Source organism: Salvelinus fontinalis, chromosome 4 (assembly GCF_029448725.1).
Source record: "Salvelinus fontinalis isolate EN_2023a chromosome 4, ASM2944872v1, whole genome shotgun sequence".
Taxonomy (NCBI): Eukaryota; Metazoa; Chordata; class Actinopteri; order Salmoniformes; family Salmonidae; genus Salvelinus; species Salvelinus fontinalis.
In genome coordinates this window covers 82811768-82838267 of record NC_074668.1, presented here as the reverse complement: position 1 = coordinate 82838267, position 26500 = coordinate 82811768, and the positions used below count along the sequence as shown (strand labels likewise).

Genomic DNA, 26500 nt, shown 5'->3' with positions numbered 1-26500 from the left:
ACAAGGCAGTTAAACCGACTGTTCCCCTGAACAAGGCAGTTAAATCCACTGGTCCCCTGAACAAGGCAGTTAAATCCACTGTTCCCCTGAACAAGGCAGTTAAATCCACTGTTCCCCTGAACAAGGCAGTTAAACCCACTGTTCCCCTGAACAAGGCAGTTAAACCCACTGTTCCCCTGAACAAGGCAGTTAAACCCACTGTTCCCCTGAACAAGGCAGTTAAACCCACTGTTCCCCTGAACAAGGCAGTTAAACCCACTGTTCCCCTGAACAAGGCAGTTAAACCCACTGTTCCCCTGAACAAGGCAGTTAAACCCACTGTTCCCCTGAACAAGGCAGTTAAATCCACTGTTCCCCTGAACAAGGCAGTTAACCCACTGTTCCCCTGAACAAGGCAGTTAAACCCACTGTTCCCCTGAACAAGGCAGTTAGACCCACTGTTCCTAGGCTTGTTTTAGTTCTTAACTGACTTGCCTAGTTAAAGGTTAAATACAAAAATTATAACAAGGTGATGGTGTCTGTGTTAATGTTATTGTCCTATAGTGCCCTCTGGTGGTGTAGTCACTGCACTACACTGCTGGGCAGGGCTTTTCCATACTCCTTACTATAGAATACCACACTACGTACACTGAGTGGCACATTTTCAGGAACACCCTCCTGATATTGAGTTTCACCCCCACTTTTGTCCCTCAGAACAGCCTCAATTCGTCGGGTCATGGACTCTACAAGGTGTCTAAAGCGTTCCACAGGGATGCTGGCCCATGTTGACTCCAATGCTTCCCACAGTTGTGTCAAGTTGGCTGGATGTCCTTTGGGTGGTGGACCATTCTTGATACACACGGGAAACTGTTGAGCGTGAAAAACCCAGCAGCGTTGCAGTTCTTGACACAAACCAGTGTTCCTGGCACCTACTATCATACCCCGTTCAAAGGCACTTCAATATTTTGTCTTGCCCATTCACCCTCTGAATGGCACACATACACAATCCATGTCTCAATTTGTTTCAAGGATTAAAAATCCTTCTTTAACCCGTCTCTTCTCCTTCATCTACACTGATTGACGTGGATTTAACAAGGTACATCAATAAGGGATCGTATCTTCCACCTGGATTCACCTGGTCAGTCTGTCACGGAAAGAGCAGGTGTTCCTAATGTTTTGTTCACTCATTGTATGTTGTACGCAGTGGAAGAGAACACACACACAGACTTGTATTTGTAACTTTGAAAATAGACTCAGGGAAGGCAGCTCTATCGCGTGGTAACAAGAGACATTTAGTGTGGCGTAAGAGCGCGCCGGGAACCTGAGAGCGCGCCTGGTCAGTAGGGAAATGCCGTCTACACGGTGCTCGGTAAAACTTTGAAAAGAAACAAGAGTGAACGAAGAAGTTTTGTGGACACGCTTTGACAGTCATTTCAACATGGTAAGAACTTTTTAAAAATGTCTCTATATTTCTATCTATTTAACTTTATTCTACTGGTTATCTGTTTGCGTCATCTAAGGTCTTGCGCCGAACATTGCCCTTGATATTTGGTGATGCAGGAAGTCCCGTCAAATGTGCCTACAATAAGTTGCTAATAAGAGCTGGCCAACAGTCTAGTAGTAATAGTATGGAATAACACGAGTTATAAACTGGGTGGTTCCAGCCCTGAATACTGATTGGCTGACTGCCATGGCCGTATACCTCGGGTATAATAAAACGTTTATTTTTACTGCTCTAATTATGTTGGTAACCAGCTTATAATAGCAATAAGGCGCCTCTTATTGCGTTGGTCGTAAATAAGAACAGCCGTTAGCCGTGGTATATCGGCCATATACAACACCTCCTATGGCCTTATTGCTTAATTATAACACCAGTTATAAACACGTTCTACTCATAATTAATCTATTGTAATATATATATATTTTTTTTAAAGACGTGTTTTGTATGTAAGCTAAATGTTTCTCTGGTTCTGTGATGTTGGCCATGGTGTTGTACGTCGCCATGTTTGTTGTTGTACAACTCCCGAGCAGACACGACCCTTCACCTGCTGAACTATCAGAAATATTCTGTTCTTTTACACAGAGTTTACTTCTATAATGGGCGGAGTAGAGAACCCATCTGAGACAGCTATATTACACATGGTAACCACGCCATCGTCCCCGTCTATGACTGCAGGCATGGCCCTGTTCAAGCAGCAGACAGTGGAAGATTTCTACCACATCGGAGAAGAATTAGGAAGGTACAGTATTACGATAGGGGCAGCAGGTAGCCTAGTGGTTAGAGTGTTAGGTCAGTAACCAGCAGGTAGCCTAGTGGTTAGAGCGTTGGGCCAGTAACCAGCAGGTAGCCTAGTGGTTAGAGCGTTGAACTAGTAACCAGCAGGTAGCCTATTGGTTAGAGCGTTGGACTAGTAACCAGCAGGTAGCCTAGAGGTTAGAGTGTTGGACTAGTAACTAGCAGGTAGCCTAGTGGTTAGAGCGTTGGGCCAGTAACTAGCAGGTAGCCTAGTGGTTAGAGCGTTGGACTAGTAACCAGCAGGTAGCCTAGTGGTTAGAGCATTGGGCCAGTAACCAGCACATAGCCTAGTGGTTAGAGTGTTGGGCCAGTAACCAGCAGGTAGCCTAGTGGTTAGAGCGTTGGACCAGTAACCAGCAGGTAGCCTAGTGGTTAGAGCGTTGGGCCAGTAACCAGCAGGTCGTCTAGTGGTTAGAGTGTTGGGCCAGTAACCAGCAGGTAGTCTAGTGGTTAGAGCATTGGGCCAGTAACCAGCACATAGCCTAGTGGTTAGAGCGTTGGGCCAGTAACCAGCACGTAGCCTAGTGGTTAGAGCATTGGGCCAGTAACCAGCAGGTAGCCTAGTGGTTAGAGCATTGGACTAGTAACTAGCAGGTAGCCTAGTGGTTAGAGTGTTGGGCCAGTAACCAGCAGGTAGCCTAGTGGTTAGAGCGTTGGGCCAGTAACCAGCAGGTAGCCTAGTGGTTAGAGTGTTGGGCTAGTAACCAGCAGGTAGCCTAGTGGTTAGAGTGTTGGGTCAGTAACCAGCAGGTAGCCTAGTGGTTAGAGTGTTGGGTCAGTAACCAGCAGGTAGCCTAGTGGTTAGAGTGTTGGGTCAGTATCCAGTAGGTAGCCTAGTGGTTAGAGCTTTGGACTAGTAACCAGCAGGTAGCCTAGTGGTTAGAGTGTTGGACTAGTAACCAGCCGGTATCCTAGTGGTTAGAGCGTTGGGCCAGTAACCAGCAGGTAGCTTAGTGGTTAGAGCATTGGGCAAGTAACCAGCAGGTAGCCTAGCGGTTAGAGTTTTGGACTAGTAACCAGCAGGTATCCTAGTGGTTAGAGCGTTGGGCCAGTAACCAGCAGGTAGTCTAGTGGTTAGAGCGTTAGGCCAGTAACCAGCAGGTAGCCTAGTGGTTAGAGCATTGGGTCAGTAACCAGCAGGTACCCTAGTGGTTAGAGCATTGGGCCAGTAACCAGCAGGTAGCCTAGTGGTTAGAGTGTTGGGTCAGTAACCAGCAGGTAGCCTAGTGGTTAGAGTGTTGGGTCAGTATCCAGTAGGTAGCCTAGTGGTTAGAGTGTTGGACTAGTAACCAGCAGGTAGCCTAGTGGTTAGAGCATTGGGCCAGTAACCAGCAGGTAGCCTAGTGGTTAGAGTTTTGGACTAGTAACCAGCAGGTATCCTAGTGGTTAGAGCGTTGGGCCAGTAACCAGCAGGTAGTCTAGTGGTTAGAGCGTTAGGCCAGTAACCAGCAGGCAGCCTAGTGGTTAGAGCATTGGGTCAGTAACCAGCAGGTACCCTAGTAGTTAGAGCATTGGGCCAGTAACCAGCAGGTAGCCTAGTGGTTAGAGCGTTGGACTAGTAACCAGCAGGTAGTCTAGTGGTTAGAGTATTGGACTAGTAACCAGCAGGTAGCCTAGTGGTTAGAGCGTTGGGCCAGTAACCAGCGGGTACACTAGTGGTTAGAGCGTTGGGCCAGTAACCAGCGGGTAGCCTAGTGGTTAGAGCGTTGGGCCAGTAACCAGCAGGTAGTCTAGTGGTTAGAGCATTTGAACTAGTAACCAGCAGGTAGCTTAGTGGTTAGAGCGTTGGGCCAGTAACCAGCAGGTAGACTAGTGGTTAGAGCGTTGGACTAGTGACCAGAAGTTAGCCTAGTGGTTAGAGCGTTGGGCCAGTAACCAGCAGGTAGCCTAGTGGTTAGAGCGTTGGGCCAGTAACCAGCAGGTAGCCTAGTGGTTAGAGTGTTGGGCTAGTAACCAGCAGGTAGCCTAGTGGTTAGAGTGTTGGGTCAGTAACCAGCAGGTAGCCTAGTGGATAGAGTGTTGGGTCAGTAACCAGCAGGTAGCCTAGTGGTTAGAGTGTTGGGTCAGTAACCAGTAGGTAGCCTAGTGGTTAGAGTGTTGGACTAGTAACCAGCAGGTAGCCTAGTGGTTAGAGTGTTGGACTAGTAACCAGCAGGTATCCTAGTGGTTAGAGCGTTGGGCCAGTAACCAGCAGGTAGCCTAGTGGTTAGAGCGTTAGGCCAGTAACCAGCAGGTAGCCTAGTGGTTAGAGCATTGGGTCAGTAACCAGCAGGTACCCTAGTGGTTAGAGCATTGGGCCAGTAACCAGCAGGTAGCCTAGTGGTTAGAGCCTTGGACTAGTAACCAGCAGGTAGCCTAGTGGTTAGAGCGTTGGACTAGTAACCAGCAGGTATTCTAGTGGTTAGAGCGTTGGGCCAGTAACCAGCAGGTAGCCTAATGATTAGAGCGTTGGGCAAGTAACCAGTGGGTACACTAGTGGTTAGAGCGTTGGGCCAGTAACCAGCGGGTAGCCTAGTGGTTAGAGCGTTGGGCCAGTAACCAGCAGGTAGTCTAGTGGTTAGAGCATTGGGCCAGTAACCAGCAGGTAGTCTAGTGGTTAGAGCATTGGACCAGTAACCAGCAGGTAGCCTAGTGGTTAGAGTTTTGGACTAGTAACCAGCAGGTATCCTAGTGGTTAGAGCGTTGGGCCAGTAACCAGCAGGTAGTCTAGTGGTTAGAGCGTTAGGCCAGTAACCAGCAGGTAGCCTAGTGGTTAGAGCATTGGGTCAGTAACCAGCAGGTACCCTAGTGGTTAGAGCATTGGGCCAGTAACCAGCAGGTAGCCTAGTGGTTAGAGTGTTGGGTCAGTAACCAGCAGGTAGCCTAGTGGTTAGAGTGTTGGGTCAGTATCCAGTAGGTAGCCTAGTGGTTAGAGTGTTGGACTAGTAACCAGCAGGTAGCCTAGTGGTTAGAGCATTGCGCCAGTAACCAGCAGGTAGCCTAGTGGTTAGAGTTTTGGACTAGTAACCAGCAGGTATCCTAGTGGTTAGAGCGTTGGGCCAGTAACCAGCAGGTAGTCTAGTGGTTAGAGCGTTAGGCCAGTAACCAGCAGGCAGCCTAGTGGTTAGAGCATTGGGTCAGTAACCAGCAGGTACCCTAGTAGTTAGAGCATTGGGCCAGTAACCAGCAGGTAGCCTAGTGGTTAGAGCGTTGGACTAGTAACCAGCAGGTAGTCTAGTGGTTAGAGTATTGGACTAGTAACCAGCAGGTAGCCTAGTGGTTAGAGCGTTGGGCCAGTAACCAGCGGGTACACTAGTGGTTAGAGCGTTGGGCCAGTAACCAGCGGGTAGCCTAGTGGTTAGAGCGTTGGGCCAGTAACCAGCAGGTAGTCTAGTGGTTAGAGCATTTGAACTAGTAACCAGCAGGTAGCTTAGTGGTTAGAGCGTTGGGCCAGTAACCAGCAGGTAGACTAGTGGTTAGAGCGTTGGACTAGTGACCAGAAGTTAGCCTAGTGGTTAGAGCGTTGGGCCAGTAACCAGCAGGTAGCCTAGTGGTTAGAGCGTTGGGCCAGTAACCAGCAGGTAGCCTAGTGGTTAGAGTGTTGGGCTAGTAACCAGCAGGTAGCCTAGTGGTTAGAGTGTTGGGTCAGTAACCAGCAGGTAGCCTAGTGGATAGAGTGTTGGGTCAGTAACCAGCAGGTAGCCTAGTGGTTAGAGTGTTGGGTCAGTAACCAGTAGGTAGCCTAGTGGTTAGAGTGTTGGACTAGTAACCAGCAGGTAGCCTAGTGGTTAGAGTGTTGGACTAGTAACCAGCAGGTATCCTAGTGGTTAGAGCGTTGGGCCAGTAACCAGCAGGTAGCCTAGTGGTTAGAGCGTTAGGCCAGTAACCAGCAGGTAGCCTAGTGGTTAGAGCATTGGGTCAGTAACCAGCAGGTACCCTAGTGGTTAGAGCATTGGGCCAGTAACCAGCAGGTAGCCTAGTGGTTAGAGCCTTGGACTAGTAACCAGCAGGTAGCCTAGTGGTTAGAGCGTTGGACTAGTAACCAGCAGGTATTCTAGTGGTTAGAGCGTTGGGCCAGTAACCAGCAGGTAGCCTAATGATTAGAGCGTTGGGCAAGTAACCAGTGGGTACACTAGTGGTTAGAGCGTTGGGCCAGTAACCAGCGGGTAGCCTAGTGGTTAGAGCGTTGGGCCAGTAACCAGCAGGTAGTCTAGTGGTTAGAGCATTGGGCCAGTAACCAGCAGGTAGTCTAGTGGTTAGAGCATTGGACCAGTAACCAGCAGGTAGCCTAGTGGTTAGAGTTTTGGACTAGTAACCAGCAGGTATCCTAGTGGTTAGAGCGTTGGGCCAGTAACCAGCAGGTAGTCTAGTGGTTAGAGCGTTAGGCCAGTAACCAGCAGGTAGCCTAGTGGTTAGAGCATTGGGTCAGTAACCAGCAGGTACCCTAGTGGTTAGAGCATTGGGCCAGTAACCAGCAGGTAGCCTAGTGGTTAGAGTGTTGGGTCAGTAACCAGCAGGTAGCCTAGTGGTTAGAGTGTTGGGTCAGTATCCAGTAGGTAGCCTAGTGGTTAGAGTGTTGGACTAGTAACCAGCAGGTAGCCTAGTGGTTAGAGCATTGGGCCAGTAACCAGCAGGTAGCCTAGTGGTTAGAGTTTTGGACTAGTAACCAGCAGGTATCCTAGTGGTTAGAGCGTTGGGCCAGTAACCAGCAGGTAGTCTAGTGGTTAGAGCGTTAGGCCAGTAACCAGCAGGCAGCCTAGTGGTTAGAGCATTGGGTCAGTAACCAGCAGGTACCCTAGTAGTTAGAGCATTGGGCCAGTAACCAGCAGGTAGCCTAGTGGTTAGAGCGTTGGACTAGTAACCAGCAGGTAGTCTAGTGGTTAGAGTATTGGACTAGTAACCAGCAGGTAGCCTAGTGGTTAGAGCGTTGGGCCAGTAACCAGCGGGTACACTAGTGGTTAGAGCGTTGGGCCAGTAACCAGCGGGTAGCCTAGTGGTTAGAGCGTTGGGCCAGTAACCAGCAGGTAGTCTAGTGGTTAGAGCATTTGAACTAGTAACCAGCAGGTAGCTTAGTGGTTAGAGCGTTGGGCCAGTAACCAGCAGGTAGACTAGTGGTTAGAGCGTTGGACTAGTGACCAGAAGTTAGCCTAGTGGTTAGAGCGTTGGGCCAGTAACCAGCAGGTAGCCTAGTGGTTAGAGCGTTGGGCCAGTAACCAGCAGGTAGCCTAGTGGTTAGAGTGTTGGGCTAGTAACCAGCAGGTAGCCTAGTGGTTAGAGTGTTGGGTCAGTAACCAGCAGGTAGCCTAGTGGATAGAGTGTTGGGTCAGTAACCAGCAGGTAGCCTAGTGGTTAGAGTGTTGGGTCAGTAACCAGTAGGTAGCCTAGTGGTTAGAGTGTTGGACTAGTAACCAGCAGGTAGCCTAGTGGTTAGAGTGTTGGACTAGTAACCAGCAGGTATCCTAGTGGTTAGAGCGTTGGGCCAGTAACCAGCAGGTAGCCTAGTGGTTAGAGCGTTAGGCCAGTAACCAGCAGGTAGCCTAGTGGTTAGAGCATTGGGTCAGTAACCAGCAGGTACCCTAGTGGTTAGAGCATTGGGCCAGTAACCAGCAGGTAGCCTAGTGGTTAGAGCCTTGGACTAGTAACCAGCAGGTAGCCTAGTGGTTAGAGCGTTGGACTAGTAACCAGCAGGTATTCTAGTGGTTAGAGCGTTGGGCCAGTAACCAGCAGGTAGCCTAATGATTAGAGCGTTGGGCAAGTAACCAGTGGGTACACTAGTGGTTAGAGCGTTGGGCCAGTAACCAGCGGGTAGCCTAGTGGTTAGAGCGTTGGGCCAGTAACCAGCAGGTAGTCTAGTGGTTAGAGCATTGGGCCAGTAACCAGCAGGTAGTCTAGTGGTTAGAGCATTGGACCAGTAACCAGCAGGTAGCCTAGTGGTTAGAGTTTTGGACTAGTAACCAGCAGGTATCCTAGTGGTTAGAGCGTTGGGCCAGTAACCAGCAGGTAGTCTAGTGGTTAGAGCGTTAGGCCAGTAACCAGCAGGTAGCCTAGTGGTTAGAGCATTGGGTCAGTAACCAGCAGGTACCCTAGTGGTTAGAGCATTGGGCCAGTAACCAGCAGGTAGCCTAGTGGTTAGAGTGTTGGGTCAGTAACCAGCAGGTAGCCTAGTGGTTAGAGTGTTGGGTCAGTATCCAGTAGGTAGCCTAGTGGTTAGAGTGTTGGACTAGTAACCAGCACGTAGCCTAGTGGTTAGAGCATTGGGCCAGTAACCAGCAGGTAGCCTAGTGGTTAGAGTTTTGGACTAGTAACCAGCAGGTATCCTAGTGGTTAGAGCGTTGGGCCAGTAACCAGCAGGTAGTCTAGTGGTTAGAGCGTTAGGCCAGTAACCAGCAGGCAGTCTAGTGGTTAGAGCATTGGGTCAGTAACCAGCAGGTACCCTAGTAGTTAGAGCATTGGGCCAGTAACCAGCAGGTAGCCTAGTGGTTAGAGCGTTGGACTAGTAACCAGCAGGTAGTCTAGTGGTTAGAGTATTGGACTAGTAACCAGCAGGTAGCCTAGTGGTTAGAGCGTTGGGCCAGTAACCAGCGGGTACACTAGTGGTTAGAGCGTTGGGCCAGTAACCAGCGGGTAGCCTAGTGGTTAGAGCGTTGGGCCAGTAACCAGCAGGTAGTCTAGTGGTTAGAGCATTTGAACTAGTAACCAGCAGGTAGCTTAGTGGTTAGAGCGTTGGGCCAGTAACCAGCAGGTAGACTAGTGGTTAGAGCGTTGGACTAGTGACCAGAAGTTAGCCTAGTGGTTAGAGCGTTGGGCCAGTAACCAGCAGGTAGCCTAGTGGTTAGAGCGTTGGGCCAGTAACCAGCAGGTAGCCTAGTGGTTAGAGTGTTGGGCTAGTAACCAGCAGGTAGCCTAGTGGTTAGAGTGTTGGGTCAGTAACCAGCAGGTAGCCTAGTGGATAGAGTGTTGGGTCAGTAACCAGCAGGTAGCCTAGTGGTTAGAGTGTTGGGTCAGTAACCAGTAGGTAGCCTAGTGGTTAGAGTGTTGGACTAGTAACCAGCAGGTAGCCTAGTGGTTAGAGTGTTGGACTAGTAACCAGCAGGTATCCTAGTGGTTAGAGCGTTGGGCCAGTAACCAGCAGGTAGCCTAGTGGTTAGAGCGTTAGGCCAGTAACCAGCAGGTAGCCTAGTGGTTAGAGCATTGGGTCAGTAACCAGCAGGTACCCTAGTGGTTAGAGCATTGGGCCAGTAACCAGCAGGTAGCCTAGTGGTTAGAGCGTTGGACTAGTAACCAGCAGGTAGCCTAGTGGTTAGAGCGTTGGACTAGTAACCAGCAGGTAGTCTAGTGGTTAGAGCGTTGGGCCAGTAACCAGCAGGTAGCCTAATGATTAGAGCGTTGGGCAAGTAACCAGTGGGTACACTAGTGGTTAGAGCGTTGGGCCAGTAACCAGCGGGTAGCCTAGTGGTTAGAGCGTTGGGCCAGTAACCAGCAGGTAGTCTAGTGGTTAGAGCATTTGAACTAGTAACCCACAGGTAGCTTAGTGGTTAGAGCGTTGGGCCAGTAACCAGCAGGTAGTCTAGTGGTTAGAGCATTGGGCCAGTAACCAGCAGGTAGTCTAGTGGTTAGAGCATTGGACCAGTAACCAGCAGGTAGCCTAGTGGTTAGAGTGTTGGGTCAGTAACCAGCAGGTAGCCTAGTGGTTAGAGTGTTGGGTCAGTATCCAGTAGGTATTCTAGTGGTTAGAGTGTTGGACTAGTAACCAGCAGGTATCCTAGTGGTTAGAGCGTTGGGCCAGTAACCAGCAGGTAGTCTAGTGGTTAGAGCGTTAGGCCAGTAACCAGCAGGTAGCCTAGTGGTTTGAGCATTGGGTCAGTAACCAGCAGGTACGCTAGTGGTTAGAGCATTGGGTCAGTAACCAGCAGGTACCCTAGTGGTTAGAGCATTGGGCCAGTAACCAGCAGGTAGCCTAGTGGTTCGAGTGTTGGACTAGTAACCAGCAGGTAGTCTAGTGGTTAGAGCGTTAGGCCAGTAACCAGCAGGTAGCCTAGTGGTTAGAGCGTTGGACTAGTAACCAGCAGGTAGACTAGTGTTTAGAGCGTTGGACTAGTAACCAGCAGGTAGCCTAGTGGTTAGAGCGTTGGACTAGTAACCAGCAGGTAGTCTAGTGGTTAGAGTGTTGGACTAGTAACCAGCAGGTAGTCTAGTGGTTAGAGCGTTGGACTAGTAACCAGCAGGTAGACTAGTGGTTAGAGCGTTGGACTAGTAACCAGCAGGTAGCCTAGTGGTTAGAGCGTTGGACTAGTAACCAGCAGGTAGCCTAGTGGTTAGAGCATTTGACCAGTAACCAGCAGGTAGCCTAGTGGTTAGAGCATTCGACTAGTAACCAGCAGGTAGCCTAGGGGTTAGAGCGTTGGGCCAGTAACCAGCATGTAGCCTAGTGGTTGGAGCATTAGACCAGTAACCAGCAGGTAGCCTAGTGGTTAGAGCATTGGGCCAGTAACCAGCAGGTAGCCTAGTGGTTAGAGCGTTGGACTAGTAACCAGCAGGTAGCCTAGTGGTTAGAGCGTTGGACTAGTAACCAGCAGGTAGCCTAGTGGTTAGAGCGTTGGACTAGTAACCAGCAGGTAGCCTAGTGGTTAGACCGTTGGACTAGTAACCAGCAGGTAGCCTAGTGGTTAGAGCATTGGGTCAGAAACCAGCAGGTAGCCTAGTGGTTAGAGCGTTGGACTAGTAACCAGCAGGTAGCCTAGTGGTTAGAGCGTTGGACTAGTAACTAGCAGGTAGCCTAGTGGTTAGAGCGTTAGACCAGTAACCAGCAGGTAGCCTAGTGGTTAAAGTGTTGGACTAGTAACCAGCAGGTATCCTAGTGGTTAGAGCGTTGGTCCAGTAACCAGCAGGTAGCCTAGTGGTTAGAGCATTGGGCCAGTAACCAGCAGGTAGCCTAGTGGTTAGAGTTTTGGACTAGTAACCAGCAGGTATCCTAGTGGTTAGAGCGTTGGGCCAGTAACCAGCAGGTAGTCTAGTGGTTAGAGCGTTAGGCCAGTAACCAGCAGGTAGCCTAGTGGTTTGAGCATTGGGTCAGTAACCAGCAGGTACCCTAGTGGTTAGAGCATTGGGCCAGTAACCAGCAGGTAGCCTAGTGGTTAGAGTGTTGGACTAGTAACCAGCAGGTATCCTAGTGGTTAGAGCGTTGGGCCAGTAACCAGCAGGTAGCTTAGTGGTTAGAGCGTTGGGCCAGTAACCAGCAGGTAGTCTAGTGGTTAGAGCGTTAGGCCAGTAACCAGCAGGTAGCCTAGTGGTTAGAGCATTGGGTCAGTAACCAGCAGGTACCTTAGTGGTTAGAGCATTGGGCCAGTAACCAGCAGGTAGCCTAGTGGTTAGAGTGTTGGGTCAGTAACCAGCAGGTAGCCTAGTGGTTAGAGTGTTGGGTCAGTATCCAGTAGGTAGCCTAGTGGTTAGAGTGTTGGACTAGTAACCAGCAGGTAGCCTAGTGGTTAGAGCATTGGGCCAGTAACCAGCAGGTAGCCTAGTGGTTAGAGTTTTGGACTAGTAACCAGCAGGTATCCTAGTGGTTAGAGCGTTGGGCCAGTAACCAGCAGGTAGTCTAGTGGTTAGAGCGTTAGGCCAGTAACCAGCAGGTAGCCTAGTGGTTAGAGCATTGGGTCAGTAACCAGCAGGTACCCTAGTGGTTAGAGCATTGGGCCAGTAACCAGCAGGTAGCCTAGTGGTGAGAGCGTTGGACTAGTAACCAGCAGGTAGCCTAGTGGTTAGAGCGTTGGACTAGTAACCAGCAGGTAGTCTAGTGGTTAGAGCATTGGACTAGTAACCAGCAGGTAGCCTAGTGGTTAGAGCGTTGGGCCAGTAACCAGCGGGTACACTAGTGGTTAGAGCGTTGGGCCAGTAACCAGCGGGTAGCCTAGTGGTTAGAGCGTTGGGCCAGTAACCAGCAGGTAGTCTAGTGGTTAGAGCATTTGAACTAGTAACCAGCAGGTAGCTTAGTGGTTAGAGCGTTGGGCCAGTAACCAGCAGGTAGACTAGTGGTTAGAGCGTTGGACTAGTGACCAGAAGTTAGCCTAGTGGTTAGAGCGTTGGGCCAGTAACCAGCAGGTAGCCTAGTGGTTAGAGCGTTGGGCCAGTAACCAGCAGGTAGCCTAGTGGTTAGAGTGTTGGGCTAGTAACCAGCAGGTAGCCTAGTGGTTAGAGTGTTGGGTCAGTAACCAGCAGGTAGCCTAGTGGATAGAGTGTTGGGTCAGTAACCAGCAGGTAGCCTAGTGGTTAGAGTGTTGGGTCAGTAACCAGTAGGTAGCCTAGAGGTTAGAGTGTTGGACTAGTAACCAGCAGGTAGCCTAGTGGTTAGAGTGTTGGACTAGTAACCAGCAGGTATCCTAGTGGTTAGAGCGTTGGGCCAGTAACCAGCAGGTAGCCTAGTGGTTAGAGTGTTAGGCCAGTAACCAGCAGGTAGCCTAGTGGTTAGAGCATTGGGTCAGTAACCAGCAGGTAGCCTAGTGGTTAGAGCATTGGGCCAGTAACCAGCAGGTAGCCTAGTGGTTAGAGTGTTGGACTAGTAACCAGCAGGTAGCCTAGTGGTTAGAGCGTTGGGCCAGTAACCAGCAGGTAGCTTAGTGGTTAGAGCGTTGGGCCAGTAACCAGCAGGTAGTCTAGTGGTTAGAGCGTTAGGCCAGTAACCAGCAGGTAGCCTAGTGGTTAGAGCATTGGGTCAGTAACCAGCAGGTAGCCTAGTGGTTAGAGCATTGGGTCAGTAACCAGCAGGTACCTTAGTGGTTAGAGCATTGGGCCAGTAACCAGCAGGTAGCCTAGTGGTTAGAGTGTTGGACTAGTAACCAGCAGGTATCCTAGTGGTTAGAGCGTTGGGCCAGTAACCAGCAGGTAGCTTAGTGGTTAGAGCGTTGGGCCAGTAACCAGCAGGTAGTCTAGTGGTTAGAGCGTTAGGCCAGTAACCAGCAGGTAGCCTAGTGGTTAGAGCATTGGGTCAGTAACCAGCAGGTACCTTAGTGGTTAGAGCATTGGGCCAGTAACCAGCAGGTAGCCTAGTGGTTAGAGTGTTGGGTCAGTAACCAGCAGGTAGCCTAGTGGTTAGAGTGTTGGGTCAGTATCCAGTAGGTAGCCTAGTGGTTAGAGTGTTGGACTAGTAACCAGCAGGTAGCCTAGTGGTTAGAGCATTGGGCCAGTAACCAGCAGGTAGCCTAGTGGTTAGAGTTTTGGACTAGTAACCAGCAGGTATCCTAGTGGTTAGAGCGTTGGGCCAGTAACCAGCAGGTAGTCTAGTGGTTAGAGCGTTAGGCCAGTAACCAGCAGGTAGCCTAGTGGTTAGAGCATTGGGTCAGTAACCAGCAGGTACCCTAGTGGTTAGAGCATTGGGCCAGTAACCAGCAGGTAGCCTAGTGGTGAGAGCGTTGGACTAGTAACCAGCAGGTAGCCTAGTGGTTAGAGCGTTGGACTAGTAACCAGCAGGTAGTCTAGTGGTTAGAGCATTGGACTAGTAACCAGCAGGTAGCCTAGTGGTTAGAGCGTTGGGCCAGTAACCAGCGGGTACACTAGTGGTTAGAGCGTTGGGCCAGTAACCAGCGGGTAGCCTAGTGGTTAGAGCGTTGGGCCAGTAACCAGCAGGTAGTCTAGTGGTTAGAGCATTTGAACTAGTAACCAGCAGGTAGCTTAGTGGTTAGAGCGTTGGGCCAGTAACCAGCAGGTAGACTAGTGGTTAGAGCGTTGGACTAGTGACCAGGAGTTAGCCTAGTGGTTAGAGCGTTGGGCCAGTAACCAGCAGGTAGCCTAGTGGTTAGAGCGTTGGGCTAGTAACCAGCAGGTAGCCTAGTGGTTAGAGTGTTGGGCTAGTAACCAGCAGGTAGCCTAGTGGTTAGAGTGTTGGGTCAGTAACCAGCAGGTAGCCTAGTGGATAGAGTGTTGGGTCAGTAACCAGCAGGTAGCCTAGTGGTTAGAGTGTTGGGTCAGTAACCAGTAGGTAGCCTAGAGGTTAGAGTGTTGGACTAGTAACCAGCAGGTAGCCTAGTGGTTAGAGTGTTGGACTAGTAACCAGCAGGTATCCTAGTGGTTAGAGCGTTGGGCCAGTAACCAGCAGGTAGCCTAGTGGTTAGAGTGTTAGGCCAGTAACCAGCAGGTAGCCTAGTGGTTAGAGCATTGGGTCAGTAACCAGCAGGTAGCCTAGTGGTTAGAGCATTGGGCCAGTAACCAGCAGGTAGCCTAGTGGTTAGAGCGTTGGACTAGTAACCAGCAGGTAGCCTAGTGGTTAGAGCGTTGGACTAGTAACCAGCAGGTAGTCTAGTGGTTAGAGCGTTGGGCCAGTAACCAGCAGGTAGCCTAATGATTAGAGCGTTGGGCAAGTAACCAGTGGGTACACTAGTGGTTAGAGCGTTGGGCCAGTAACCAGCGGGTAGCCTAGTGGTTAGAGCGTTGGGCCAGTGACCAGCAGGTAGTCTAGTGGTTAGAGCATTTGAACTAGTAACCCACAGGTAGCTTAGTGGTTAGAGCGTTGGGCCAGTAACCAGCAGGTAGTCTAGTGGTTAGAGCATTGGGCCAGTAACCAGCAGGTAGTCTAGTGGTTAGAGCATTGGACCAGTAACCAGCAGGTAGCCTAGTGGTTAGAGTGTTGGGTCAGTAACCAGCAGGTAGCCTAGTGGTTATAGCATTGGGCCAGTAACCAGCAGGTAGCCTAGTGGTTAGAGTTTTGGACTAGTAACCAGCAGGTATCCTAGTGGTTAGAGCGTTGGGCCAGTAACCAGCAGGTAGTCTAGTGGTTAGAGCGTTAGGCCAGTAACCAGCAGGTAGCCTAGTGGTTTGAGCATTGGGTCAGTAACCAGCAGGTACGCTAGTGGTTAGAGCATTGGGTCAGTAACCAGCAGGTACCCTAGTGGTTAGAGCATTGGGCCAGTAACCAGCAGGTAGCCTAGTGGTTCGAGTGTTGGACTAGTAACCAGCAGGTAGTCTAGTGGTTAGAGCGTTAGGCCAGTAACCAGCAGGTAGCCTAGTGGTTAGAGCGTTGGACTAGTAACCAGCAGGTAGACTAGTGTTTAGAGCGTTGGACTAGTAACCAGCAGGTAGCCTAGTGGTTAGAGCGTTGGACTAGTAACCAGCAGGTAGTCTAGTGGTTAGAGTGTTGGACTAGTAACCAGCAGGTAGTCTAGTGGTTAGAGCGTTGGACTAGTAACCAGCAGGTAGACTAGTGGTTAGAGTGTTGGACTAGTAACCAGCAGGTAGCCTAGTGGTTAGAGCGTTGGACTAGTAACCAGCAGGTAGCCTAGTGGTTAGAGCATTTGACCAGTAACCAGCAGGTAGCCTAGTGGTTAGAGCATTCGACTAGTAACCAGCAGGTAGCCTAGGGGTTAGAGCGTTGGGCCAGTAACCAGCATGTAGCCTAGTGGTTGGAGCATTAGACCAGTAACCAGCAGGTAGCCTAGTGGTTAGAGCATTGGGCCAGTAACCAGCAGGTAGCCTAGTGGTTAGAGCGTTGGACTAGTAACCAGCAGGTAGCCTAGTGGTTAGAGCGTTGGACTAGTAACCAGCAGGTAGCCTAGTGGTTAGAGCGTTGGACTAGTAACCAGCAGGTAGCCTAGTGGTTAGAGCGTTGGACTAGTAACCAGCAGGTAGCCTAGTGGTTAGAGCATTGGGTCAGAAACCAGCAGGTAGCCTAGTGGTTAGAGCGTTGGACTAGTAACCAGCAGGTAGCCTAGTGGTTAGAGCGTTGGACTAGTAACTAGCAGGTAGCCTAGTGGTTAGAGCGTTAGACCAGTAACCAGCAGGTAGCCTAGTGGTTAAAGTGTTGGACTAGTAACCAGCAGGTATCCTAGTGGTTAGAGCGTTGGTCCAGTAACCAGCAGGTAGCCTAGTGGTTAGAGCATTGGGCCAGTAACCAGCAGGTAGCCTAGTGGTTAGAGTTTTGGACTAGTAACCAGCAGGTATCCTAGTGGTTAGAGCGTTGGGCCAGTAACCAGCAGGTAGTCTAGTGGTTAGAGCGTTAGGCCAGTAACCAGCAGGTAGCCTAGTGGTTTGAGCATTGGGTCAGTAACCAGCAGGTACCCTAGTGGTTAGAGCATTGGGCCAGTAACCAGCAGGTAGCCTAGTGGTTAGAGTGTTGAACTAGTAACCAGCAGGTATCCTAGTGGTTAGAGCGTTGGGCCAGTAACCAGCAGGTAGCTTAGTGGTTAGAGCGTTGGGCCAGTAACCAGCAGGTAGTCTAGTGGTTAGAGCGTTAGGCCAGTAACCAGCAGGTAGCCTAGTGGTTAGAGCATTTGGTCAGTAACCAGCAGGTACCTTAGTGGTTAGAGCATTGGGCCAGTAACCAGCAGGTAGCCTAGTGGTTAGAGTGTTGGGTCAGTAACCAGCAGGTAGCCTAGTGGTTAGAGTGTTGGGTCAGTATCCAGTAGGTAGCCTAGTGGTTAGAGTGTTGGACTAGTAACCAGCAGGTAGCCTAGTGGTTAGAGCATTGGGCCAGTAACCAGCAGGTAGCCTAGTGGTTAGAGCGTTGGGCCAGTAACCTGCAGGTAGTCTAGTGGTTAGAGCATTTGAACTAGTAACCAGCAGGTAGCTTAGTGGTTAGAGCGTTGGGCCAGTAACCAGCAGGTAGACTAGTGGTTAGAGCGTTGGACTAGTGACCAGAAGTTAGCCTAGTGGTTAGAGCGTTGGGCCAGTAACCAGCAGGTAGCCTAGTGGTTAGAGCGTTGGGCCAGTAACCAGCAGGTAGCCTAGTGGTTAGAGTGTTGGGCTAGTAACCAGCAGGTAGCCTAGTGGTTAGAGTGTTGGGTCAGTAACCAGCAGGTAGCCTAGTGGATAGAGTGTTGGGTCAGTAACCAGCAGGTAGCCTAGTGGTTAGAGTGTTGGGTCAGTAACCAGTAGGTAGCCTAGTGGTTAGAGTGTTGGACTAGTAACCAGCAGGTAGCCTAGTGGTTAGAGTGTTGGACTAGTAACCAGCAGGTATCCTAGTGGTTAGAGCGTTGGGCCAGTAACCAGCAGGTAGCCTAGTGGTTAGAGCGTTAGGCCAGTAACCAGCAGGTAGCCTAGTGGTTAGAGCATTGGGTCAGTAACCAGCAGGTAGCCTAGTGGTTAGAGCATTGGGCCAGTAACCAGCAGGTAGCCTAGTGGTTAGAGCGTTGGACTAGTAACCAGCAGGTAGCCTAGTGGTTAGAGCGTTGGACTAGTAACCAGCAGGTAGTCTAGTGGTTAGAGCGTTGGGCCAGTAACCAGCAGGTAGCCTAATGATTAGAGCGTTGGGCAAGTAACCAGTGGGTACACTAGTGGTTAGAGCGTTGGGCCAGTAACCAGCGGGTAGCCTAGTGGTTAGAGCGTTGGGCCAGTAACCAGCAGGTAGTCTAGTGGTTAGAGCATTTGAACTAGTAACCCACAGGTAGCTTAGTGGTTAGAGCTTTGGGCCAGTAACCAGCAGGTAGTCTAGTGGTTAGAGCATTGGGCCAGTAACCAGCAGGTAGTCTAGTGGTTAGAGCATTGGACCAGTAACCAGCAGGTAGCCTAGTGGTTAGAGTGTTGGGTCAGTAACCATCAGGTAGCCTAGTGGTTAGAGTGTTGGGTCAGTATCCAGTAGGTATTCTAGTGGTTAGAGTGTTGGACTAGTAACCAGCAGGTATCCTAGTGGTTAGAGCGTTGGGCCAGTAACCAGCAGGTAGCCTAGTGGTTATAGCATTGGGCCAGTAACCAGCAGGTAGCCTAGTGGTTAGAGTTTTGGACTAGTAACCAGCAGGTATCCTAGTGGTTAGAGCGTTGGGCCAGTAACCAGCAGGTAGTCTAGTGGTTAGAGCGTTAGGCCAGTAACCAGCAGGTAGCCTAGTGGTTTGAGCATTGGGTCAGTAACCAGCAGGTACGCTAGTGGTTAGAGCATTGGGTCAGTAACCAGCAGGTACCCTAGTGGTTAGAGCATTGGGCCAGTAACCAGCAGGTAGCCTAGTGGTTCGAGTGTTGGACTAGTAACCAGCAGGTAGTCTAGTGGTTAGAGCGTTAGGCCAGTAACCTGCAGGTAGCCTAGTGGTTAGAGCGTTGGACTAGTAACCAGCAGGTAGACTAGTGTTTAGAGCGTTGGACTAGTAACCAGCAGGTAGCCTAGTGGTTAGAGCGTTGGACTAGTAACCAGCAGGTAGTCTAGTGGTTAGAGTGTTGGACTAGTAACCAGCAGGTAGTCTAGTGGTTAGAGCGTTGGACTAGTAACCAGCAGGTAGACTAGTGGTTAGAGCGTTGGACTAGTAACCAGCAGGTAGCCTAGTGGTTAGAGCGTTGGACTAGTAACCAGCAGGTAGCCTAGTGGTTAGAGCATTTGACCAGTAACCAGCAGGTAGCCTAGTGGTTAGAGCATTCGACTAGTAACCAGCAGGTAGCCTAGGGGTTAGAGCGTTGGGCCAGTAACCAGCATGTAGCCTAGTGGTTGGAGCATTAGACCAGTAACCAGCAGGTAGCCTAGTGGTTAGAGCATTGGACTAGTAACCAGCAGGTAGTCTAGTGGTTAGAGTGTTGGACTAGTAACCAGCAGGTAGTCTAGTGGTTAGAGCGTTGGACTAGTAACCAGCAGGTAGACTAGTGGTTAGAGTGTTGGACTAGTAACCAGCAGGTAGCCTAGTGGTTAGAGCGTTGGACTAGTAACCAGCAGGTAGCCTAGTGGTTAGAGCATTTGACCAGTAACCAGCAGGTAGCCTAGTGGTTAGAGCATTCGACTAGTAACCAGCAGGTAGCCTAGGGGTTAGAGCGTTGGGCCAGTAACCAGCATGTAGCCTAGTGGTTGGAGCATTAGACCAGTAACCAGCAGGTAGCCTAGTGGTTAGAGCATTGGGCCAGTAACCAGCAGGTAGCCTAGTGGTTAGAGCGTTGGACTAGTAACCAGCAGGTAGCCTAGTGGTTAGAGCGTTGGACTAGTAACCAGCAGGTAGCCTAGTGGTTAGAGCGTTGGACTAGTAACCAGCAGGTAGCCTAGTGGTTAGAGCGTTGGACTAGTAACCAGCAGGTAGCCTAGTGGTTAGAGCATTGGGTCAGAAACCAGCAGGTAGCCTAGTGGTTAGAGCGTTGGACTAGTAACCAGCAGGTAGCCTAGTGGTTAGAGCGTTGGACTAGTAACTAGCAGGTAGCCTAGTGGTTAGAGCGTTAGACCAGTAACCAGCAGGTAGCCTAGTGGTTAAAGTGTTGGACTAGTAACCAGCAGGTATCCTAGTGGTTGGAGCGTTGGTCCAGTAACCAGCAGGTAGCCTAGTGGTTAGAGCATTGGGCCAGTAACCAGCAGGTAGCCTAGTGGTTAGAGTTTTGGACTAGTAACCAGCAGGTATCCTAGTGGTTAGAGCGTTGGGCCAGTAACCAGCAGGTAGTCTAGTGGTTAGAGCGTTAGGCCAGTAACCAGCAGGTAGCCTAGTGGTTTGAGCATTGGGTCAGTAACCAGCAGGTACCCTAGTGGTTAGAGCATTGGGCCAGTAACCAGCAGGTAGCCTAGTGGTTAGAGTGTTGAACTAGTAACCAGCAGGTATCCTAGTGGTTAGAGCGTTGGGCCAGTAACCAGCAGGTAGCTTAGTGGTTAGAGCGTTGGGCCAGTAACCAGCAGGTAGTCTAGTGGTTAGAGCGTTAGTCCAGTAACCAGCAGGTAGCCTAGTGGTTAGAGCATTTGGTCAGTAACCAGCAGGTACCTTAGTGGTTAGAGCATTGGGCCAGTAACCAGCAGGTAGCCTAGTGGTTAGAGTGTTGGGTCAGTAACCAGCAGGTAGCCTAGTGGTTAGAGTGTTGGGTCAGTATCCAGTAGGTAGCCTAGTGGTTAGAGTGTTGGACTAGTAACCAGCAGGTAGCCTAGTGGTTAGAGCATTGGGCCAGTAACCAGCAGGTAGCCTAGTGGTTAGAGCGTTGGGCCAGTAACCTGCAGGTAGTCTAGTGGTTAGAGCATTTGAACTAGTAACCAGCAGGTAGCTTAGTGGTTAGAGCGTTGGGCCAGTAACCAGCAGGTAGACTAGTGGTTAGAGCGTTGGACTAGTGACCAGAAGTTAGCCTAGTGGTTAGAGCGTTGGGCCAGTAACCAGCAGGTAGCCTAGTGGTTAGAGCGTTGGGCCAGTAACCAGCAGGTAGCCTAGTGGTTAGAGTGTTGGGCTAGTAACCAGCAGGTAGCCTAGTGGTTAGAGTGTTGGGTCAGTAACCAGCAGGTAGCCTAGTGGATAGAGTGTTGGGTCAGTAACCAGCAGGTAGCCTAGTGGTTAGAGTGTTGGGTCAGTAACCAGTAGGTAGCCTAGTGGTTAGAGTGTTGGACTAGTAACCAGCAGGTAGCCTAGTGGTTAGAGTGTTGGACTAGTAACCAGCAGGTATCCTAGTGGTTAGAGCGTTGGGCCAGTAACCAGCAGGTAGCCTAGTGGTTAGAGCGTTAGGCCAGTAACCAGCAGGTAGCCTAGTGGTTAGAGCATTGGGTCAGTAACCAGCAGGTAGCCTAGTGGTTAGAGCATTGGGCCAGTAACCAGCAGGTAGCCTAGTGGTTAGAGCGTTGGACTAGTAACCAGCAGGTAGCCTAGTGGTTAGAGCGTTGGACTAGTAACCAGCAGGTAGTCTAGTGGTTAGAGCGTTGGGCCAGTAACCAGCAGGTAGCCTAATGATTAGAGCGTTGGGCAAGTAACCAGTGGGTACACTAGTGGTTAGAGCGTTGGGCCAGTAACCAGCGGGTAGCCTAGTGGTTAGAGCGTTGGGCCAGTAACCAGCAGGTAGTCTAGTGGTTAGAGCATTTGAACTAGTAACCCACAGGTAGCTTAGTGGTTAGAGCTTTGGGCCAGTAACCAGCAGGTAGTCTAGTGGTTAGAGCATTGGGCCAGTAACCAGCAGGTAGTCTAGTGGTTAGAGCATTGGACCAGTAACCAGCAGGTAGCCTAGTGGTTAGAGTGTTGGGTCAGTAACCATCAGGTAGCCTAGTGGTTAGAGTGTTGGGTCAGTATCCAGTAGGTATTCTAGTGGTTAGAGTGTTGGACTAGTAACCAGCAGGTAGCCTAGTGGTTAGAGTGTTGGACTAGTATCCAGCAGGTATCCTAGTGGTTAGAGCGTTGGGCCAGTAACCAGCAGGTAGCCTAGTGGTTATAGCATTGGGCCAGTAACCAGCAGGTAGCCTAGTGGTTAGAGTTTTGGACTAGTAACCAGCAGGTATCCTAGTGGTTAGAGCGTTGGGCCAGTAACCAGCAGGTAGTCTAGTGGTTAGAGCGTTAGGCCAGTAACCAGCAGGTAGCCTAGTGGTTTGAGCATTGGGTCAGTAACCAGCAGGTACGCTAGTGGTTAGAGCATTGGGTCAGTAACCAGCAGGTACCCTAGTGGTTAGAGCATTGGGCCAGTAACCAGCAGGTAGCCTAGTGGTTCGAGTGTTGGACTAGTAACCAGCAGGTAGTCTAGTGGTTAGAGCGTTAGGCCAGTAACCTGCAGGTAGCCTAGTGGTTAGAGCGTTGGACTAGTAACCAGCAGGTAGACTAGTGTTTAGAGCGTTGGACTAGTAACCAGCAGGTAGCCTAGTGGTTAGAGCGTTGGACTAGTAACCAGCAGGTAGTCTAGTGGTTAGAGTGTTGGACTAGTAACCAGCAGGTAGTCTAGTGGTTAGAGCGTTGGACTAGTAACCAGCAGGTAGACTAGTGGTTAGAGCGTTGGACTAGTAACCAGCAGGTAGCCTAGTGGTTAGAGCGTTGGACTAGTAACCAGCAGGTAGCCTAGTGGTTAGAGCATTTGACCAGTAACCAGCAGGTAGCCTAGTGGTTAGAGCATTCGACTAGTAACCAGCAGGTAGCCTAGGGGTTAGAGCGTTGGGCCAGTAACCAGCATGTAGCCTAGTGGTTGGAGCATTAGACCAGTAACCAGCAGGTAGCCTAGTGGTTAGAGCATTGGGCCAGTAACCAGCAGGTAGCCTAGTGGTTAGAGCGTTGGACTAGTAACCAGCAGGTAGCCTAGTGGTTAGAGCGTTGGACTAGTAACCAGCAGGTAGCCTAGTGGTTAGAGCGTTGGACTAGTAACCAGCAGGTAGCCTAGTGGTTAGAGCGTTGGACTAGTAACCAGCAGGTAGCCTAGTGGTTAGAGCATTGGGTCAGAAACCAGCAGGTAGCCTAGTGGTTAGAGCGTTGGACTAGTAACCAGCAGGTAGCCTAGTGGTTAGAGCGTTGGACTAGTAACTAGCAGGTAGCCTAGTGGTTAGAGCGTTAGACCAGTAACCAGCAGGTAGCCTAGTGGTTAAAGTGTTGGACTAGTAACCAGCAGGTATCCTAGTGGTTAGAGCGTTGGTCCAGTAACCAGCAGGTAGCCTAGTGGTTAGAGCATTTGGTCAGTAACCAGCAGGTACCTTAGTGGTTAGAGCATTGGGCCAGTAACCAGCAGGTAGCCTAGTGGTTAGAGTGTTGGGTCAGTAACCAGCAGGTAGCCTAGTGGTTAGAGTGTTGGGTCAGTATCCAGTAGGTAGCCTAGTGGTTAGAGTGTTGGACTAGTAACCAGCAGGTAGCCTAGTGGTTAGAGCATTGGGCCAGTAACCAGCAGGTAGCCTAGTGGTTAGAGTTTTGGACTAGTAACCAGCAGGTATCCTAGTGGTTAGAGCGTTGGGCCAGTAACCAGCAGGTATTCTAGTGGTTAGAGCGTTAGGCCAGTAACCAGCAGGTAGCCTAGTGGTTAGAGCATTGGGTCAGTAACCAGCAGGTACCCTAGTGGTTAGAGCATTGGGCCAGTAACCAGCAGGTAGCCTAGTGGTGAGAGCGTTGGACTAGTAACCAGCAGGTAGCCTAGTGGTTAGAGCGTTGGACTAGTAACCAGCAGGTAGTCTAGTGGTTAGAGCATTGGACTAGTAACCAGCAGGTAGCCTAGTGGTTAGAGCGTTGGGCCAGTAACCAGCGGGTACACTAGTGGTTAGAGCGTTGGGCCAGTAACCAGCGGGTAGCCTAGTGGTTAGAGCGTTGGGCCAGTAACCAGCAGGTAGTCTAGTGGTTAGAGCATTTGAACTAGTAACCAGCAGGTAGCTTAGTGGTTAGAGCGTTGGGCCAGTAACCAGCAGGTAGACTAGTGGTTAGAGCGTTGGACTAGTAACCAGCAGGTACCCTAGTGGATAGAGTGTTGGGTCAATAACCAGCAGGTAGCCTAGTGGTTAGAGTGTTGGGTCAGTAACCAGTAGGTAGCCTAGTTGTTAGAGTGTTGGACTAGTAACCAGCAGGTAGCCTAGTGGTTAGAGTGTTGTACTAGTAACCAGCAGGTATCCTAGTGGTTAGAGCGTTGGGCCAGTAACCAGCAGGTAGCCTAGTGGTTAGAGCGTTAGGCCAGTAACCAGCAGGTAGCCTAGTGGTTAGAGCATTGGGTCAGTAACCAGCAGGTACCCTAGTGGTTAGAGCATTGGGCCAAGCAGGTAGCCTAGTGGTTAGAGCGTTGGACTAGTAACCAGCAGGTAGCCTAGTGGTTAGAGCGTTGGACTAGTAACCAGCAGGTAGTCTAGTGGTTAGAGCGTTGGGCCAGTAACCAGCAGGTAGCCTAATGATTAGAGCGTTGGGCAAGTAACCAGTGGGTACACTAGTGGTTAGAGCGTTGGGCCAGTAACCAGCGGGTAGCCTATTGGTTAGAGCGTTGGGCCAGTAACCAGCAGGTAGTCTAGTGGTTAGAGCATTTGAACTAGTAACCCACAGGTTGCTTAGTGGTTAGAGCGTTGGGCCAGTAACCAGCAGGTAGTCTAGTGGTTAGAGCATTGGATCAGTAACCAGCAGGTAGCCTAGTGGTTAGAGTGTTGGGTCAGTAACCAGCAGGTAGCCTAGTGGTTAGAGTGGGGCTGACAGGCAGTCACTCCTCCTCTAGATGCACCTGAGCTGGCAGGCAGTCACTTCTCCTCTAGAGGCAGCTGAGCTGGCAGGCAGTCACTCCTCCTATAGAGGCAGCTGGCAGGCAGTCACTCCTCCTCTAGAGGCAGCTGAGCTGGCAGGCAGTCACTCCTCCTCTAGATGCAGCTGGCAGGCAGTCACTCCTCCTCTAGAGGCAGCTGGCAGGCAGTCACTCCTCCTCTAGAGGCAGCTGAGCTGACAGGGAGTCACTCCTCCTCTAGAGGCAGCTGAGCTGGCAGGCAGTCACTCCTCCTCTAGATGCAGCTGGCAGGCAGTCACTCCTCCTCTAGATGCAGCTGGCAGGCAGTCACTCCTCCTCTAGAGGCAGCTGGCAGGCAGTCACTCCTCCTCTAGAGGCAGCTGAGCTGACAGGGAGTCACTCCTCCTTTAGAGGCAGCTGAGCTGGCAGGCAGTCACTCCTCCTCTAGAAGCAACTGAGCTGGCAGGCAGTCACTCCTCCTCTAGAGGCAGCTGAGCTGACAGGCAGTCACTCCTCCTCTAGAGGCAGCTGAGCTGACAGGCAGTCACTCCTCCTCCAGAAGCAGCTGAGCTGACAGGCAGTCACTCCTCCTCCAGAAGCAGCTGAGCTGGCAGGCAGTCACTTCTCCTCTAGAGGCAGCTGAGCTGGCAGACAGTCACTCCTCCTCTAGAGGCAGCTGAGCTGACAGGCAGTCACTCCTCCTCTAGAGGCAGCTGAGCTGACAGACAGTCACTCCTCCTCTAGAGGCAGCTGACAGGCAGTCACTTCTCCTCTAGAGGCAGCTGAGCTGGCAGACAGTCACTCCTCCTCTAGAGGCAGCTGAGCTGACAGGTAGTCACTCCTCCTCTAGAAGCAGCTGAGCTGACAGGCAGTCACTCATCACGCTGCAGTTTAAAGATGGCTTCCTTCTATCTTTAGAGATGTGTGTCTATGTTTAATCACACAGCTACACTATGAATGAGGAAGTGGAGTATTACTTTACCTCACTGTCTCACTGTACTGACAGTAGAGGAAAAACACATGGAGTCACAGTCACTGTCTGTGCCCCAAATGGCCCCCTATCCCCTATGGACTCTTATCATAAGCAGGGCACTCTATAGGGAATATACACTCTTAGAAAAAAAGGTTCTATCTAGAACCTAAAAGGGTTCTTTGGTTGTCCCCATAGGAGAACCCTTTTAAGAACCCTGTTTTGGTTCCAGACAGAACCTTTTTGAGTTCCATGTAGAACCCTACACAGAGGGTTCTACATGGAACCCAAAATAGTTCTGCCTGGAACCAAACATGGATCTACCCTGGAACCAAACAGGATTCTCCTATGGGAACAGCCCAAGAACCCTTTTGGAAGGAACCCTTTTGTCTAAGAGTGAAGGGTGCAACTATGGTACACAGCCACTGATTGACCCGTTGACTTAATTACCTGGTCCTCTTGGTGTCCTGTCGTTGCTCTGTTGTATGTGAGGATAAAAGCCCAACGTTGGGTCAATACATCCAAGTATTGGAAGTATTTGAGGAGCGCTTGATTTAGCTCAGAGTGACTTCTGGTGCTGTTCCATTGGTTCCATTGTACAGGGGCCAGAGTACTAAATCAAGTGCAGCAAAGTATTTCCCATATGCTACCTTATGCTACCATAGGCTACCATAGGATAACATAGGCTACCATTGGCTACCATAGGCTACCATATGCTACCATAGGCTACCATATGCTACCATAGGCTACCATATGCTACCATAGGCTACCATATGCTACCATAGGCTAACATAGGCTACCATAGGCTACCATATGCTACCATATGCTACCATAGGCTACCACAGGCTACCATAGGCTACCATATGCTACCATAGGCTACCACAGGCTACCATAGGCTACCATAGGCTACCACAGGCTACCATAGGCTACCATATGCTACCATAGGCTACCACAGGCTACCATATGCTACCATAGGCTACCATATGCTACCATAGGCTACCATATGCTACCATAGGCTACCATATGCTACCATAGGCTACCATAGGCTAACATAGGCTACCACAGGCTACCATAGGCTACCATATGCTACCATAGGCTACCATAGGCTACTGTATGCAGTGAACACAGGTGTGTACAACAGCGAATGGTATTTCGATATGTTTAGCTGTGAAAGTGTATGAGGTAAAACCCCAGAGTTGTCAGGCCTAGCTCACGCTGCTGCATTGCCACGACGACGCTATGAATAGACCAGTAGCCTCGCAGGAAGAAATGTCTGGACATTCTGTAGGACAAATTGAGTTAACCGTTCACACAATACCACACCTTCTGACTGCACTGTGGCTATTTACAGTATTTAAAGAGACAGTGTTTTCACCGCAACAAAGATTAGAAATGTAATATTGTATTGTAATATTGTCCTTCGTCTGATCTGATTCTGTAGAGGCCACATGTTGTAGGTGTTAACATACCGTCTGGTCTTCGTCTAATCTGATTCTGTAGAG

The 26500-nt window shown here is 50.5% G+C and overlaps 1 protein-coding gene across 2 annotated transcripts in view; it reads left to right on the top strand.

Annotated features, from left to right (window-relative positions):
- Window positions 1-26500, top strand: part of LOC129854517 (death-associated protein kinase 3-like) — a 58463-nt gene that overhangs the window by 3433 nt on the left and 28530 nt on the right. The window contains exons 1-2 of one of the 2 annotated variants that reach the window (XM_055921637.1): window positions 1316-1420; window positions 2063-2219. The exons of the other annotated variant lie outside the window; for it this stretch is intronic. Of the exons in view, the coding sequence (XP_055777612.1) occupies window positions 2077-2219 (143 nt within the window). The 5' untranslated portion in view covers window positions 1316-1420; window positions 2063-2076. Of the gene's footprint in view, window positions 1-1315; window positions 1421-2062; window positions 2220-26500 lie in introns of those variants that run through there. 2 annotated transcript variants of the gene reach the window in all.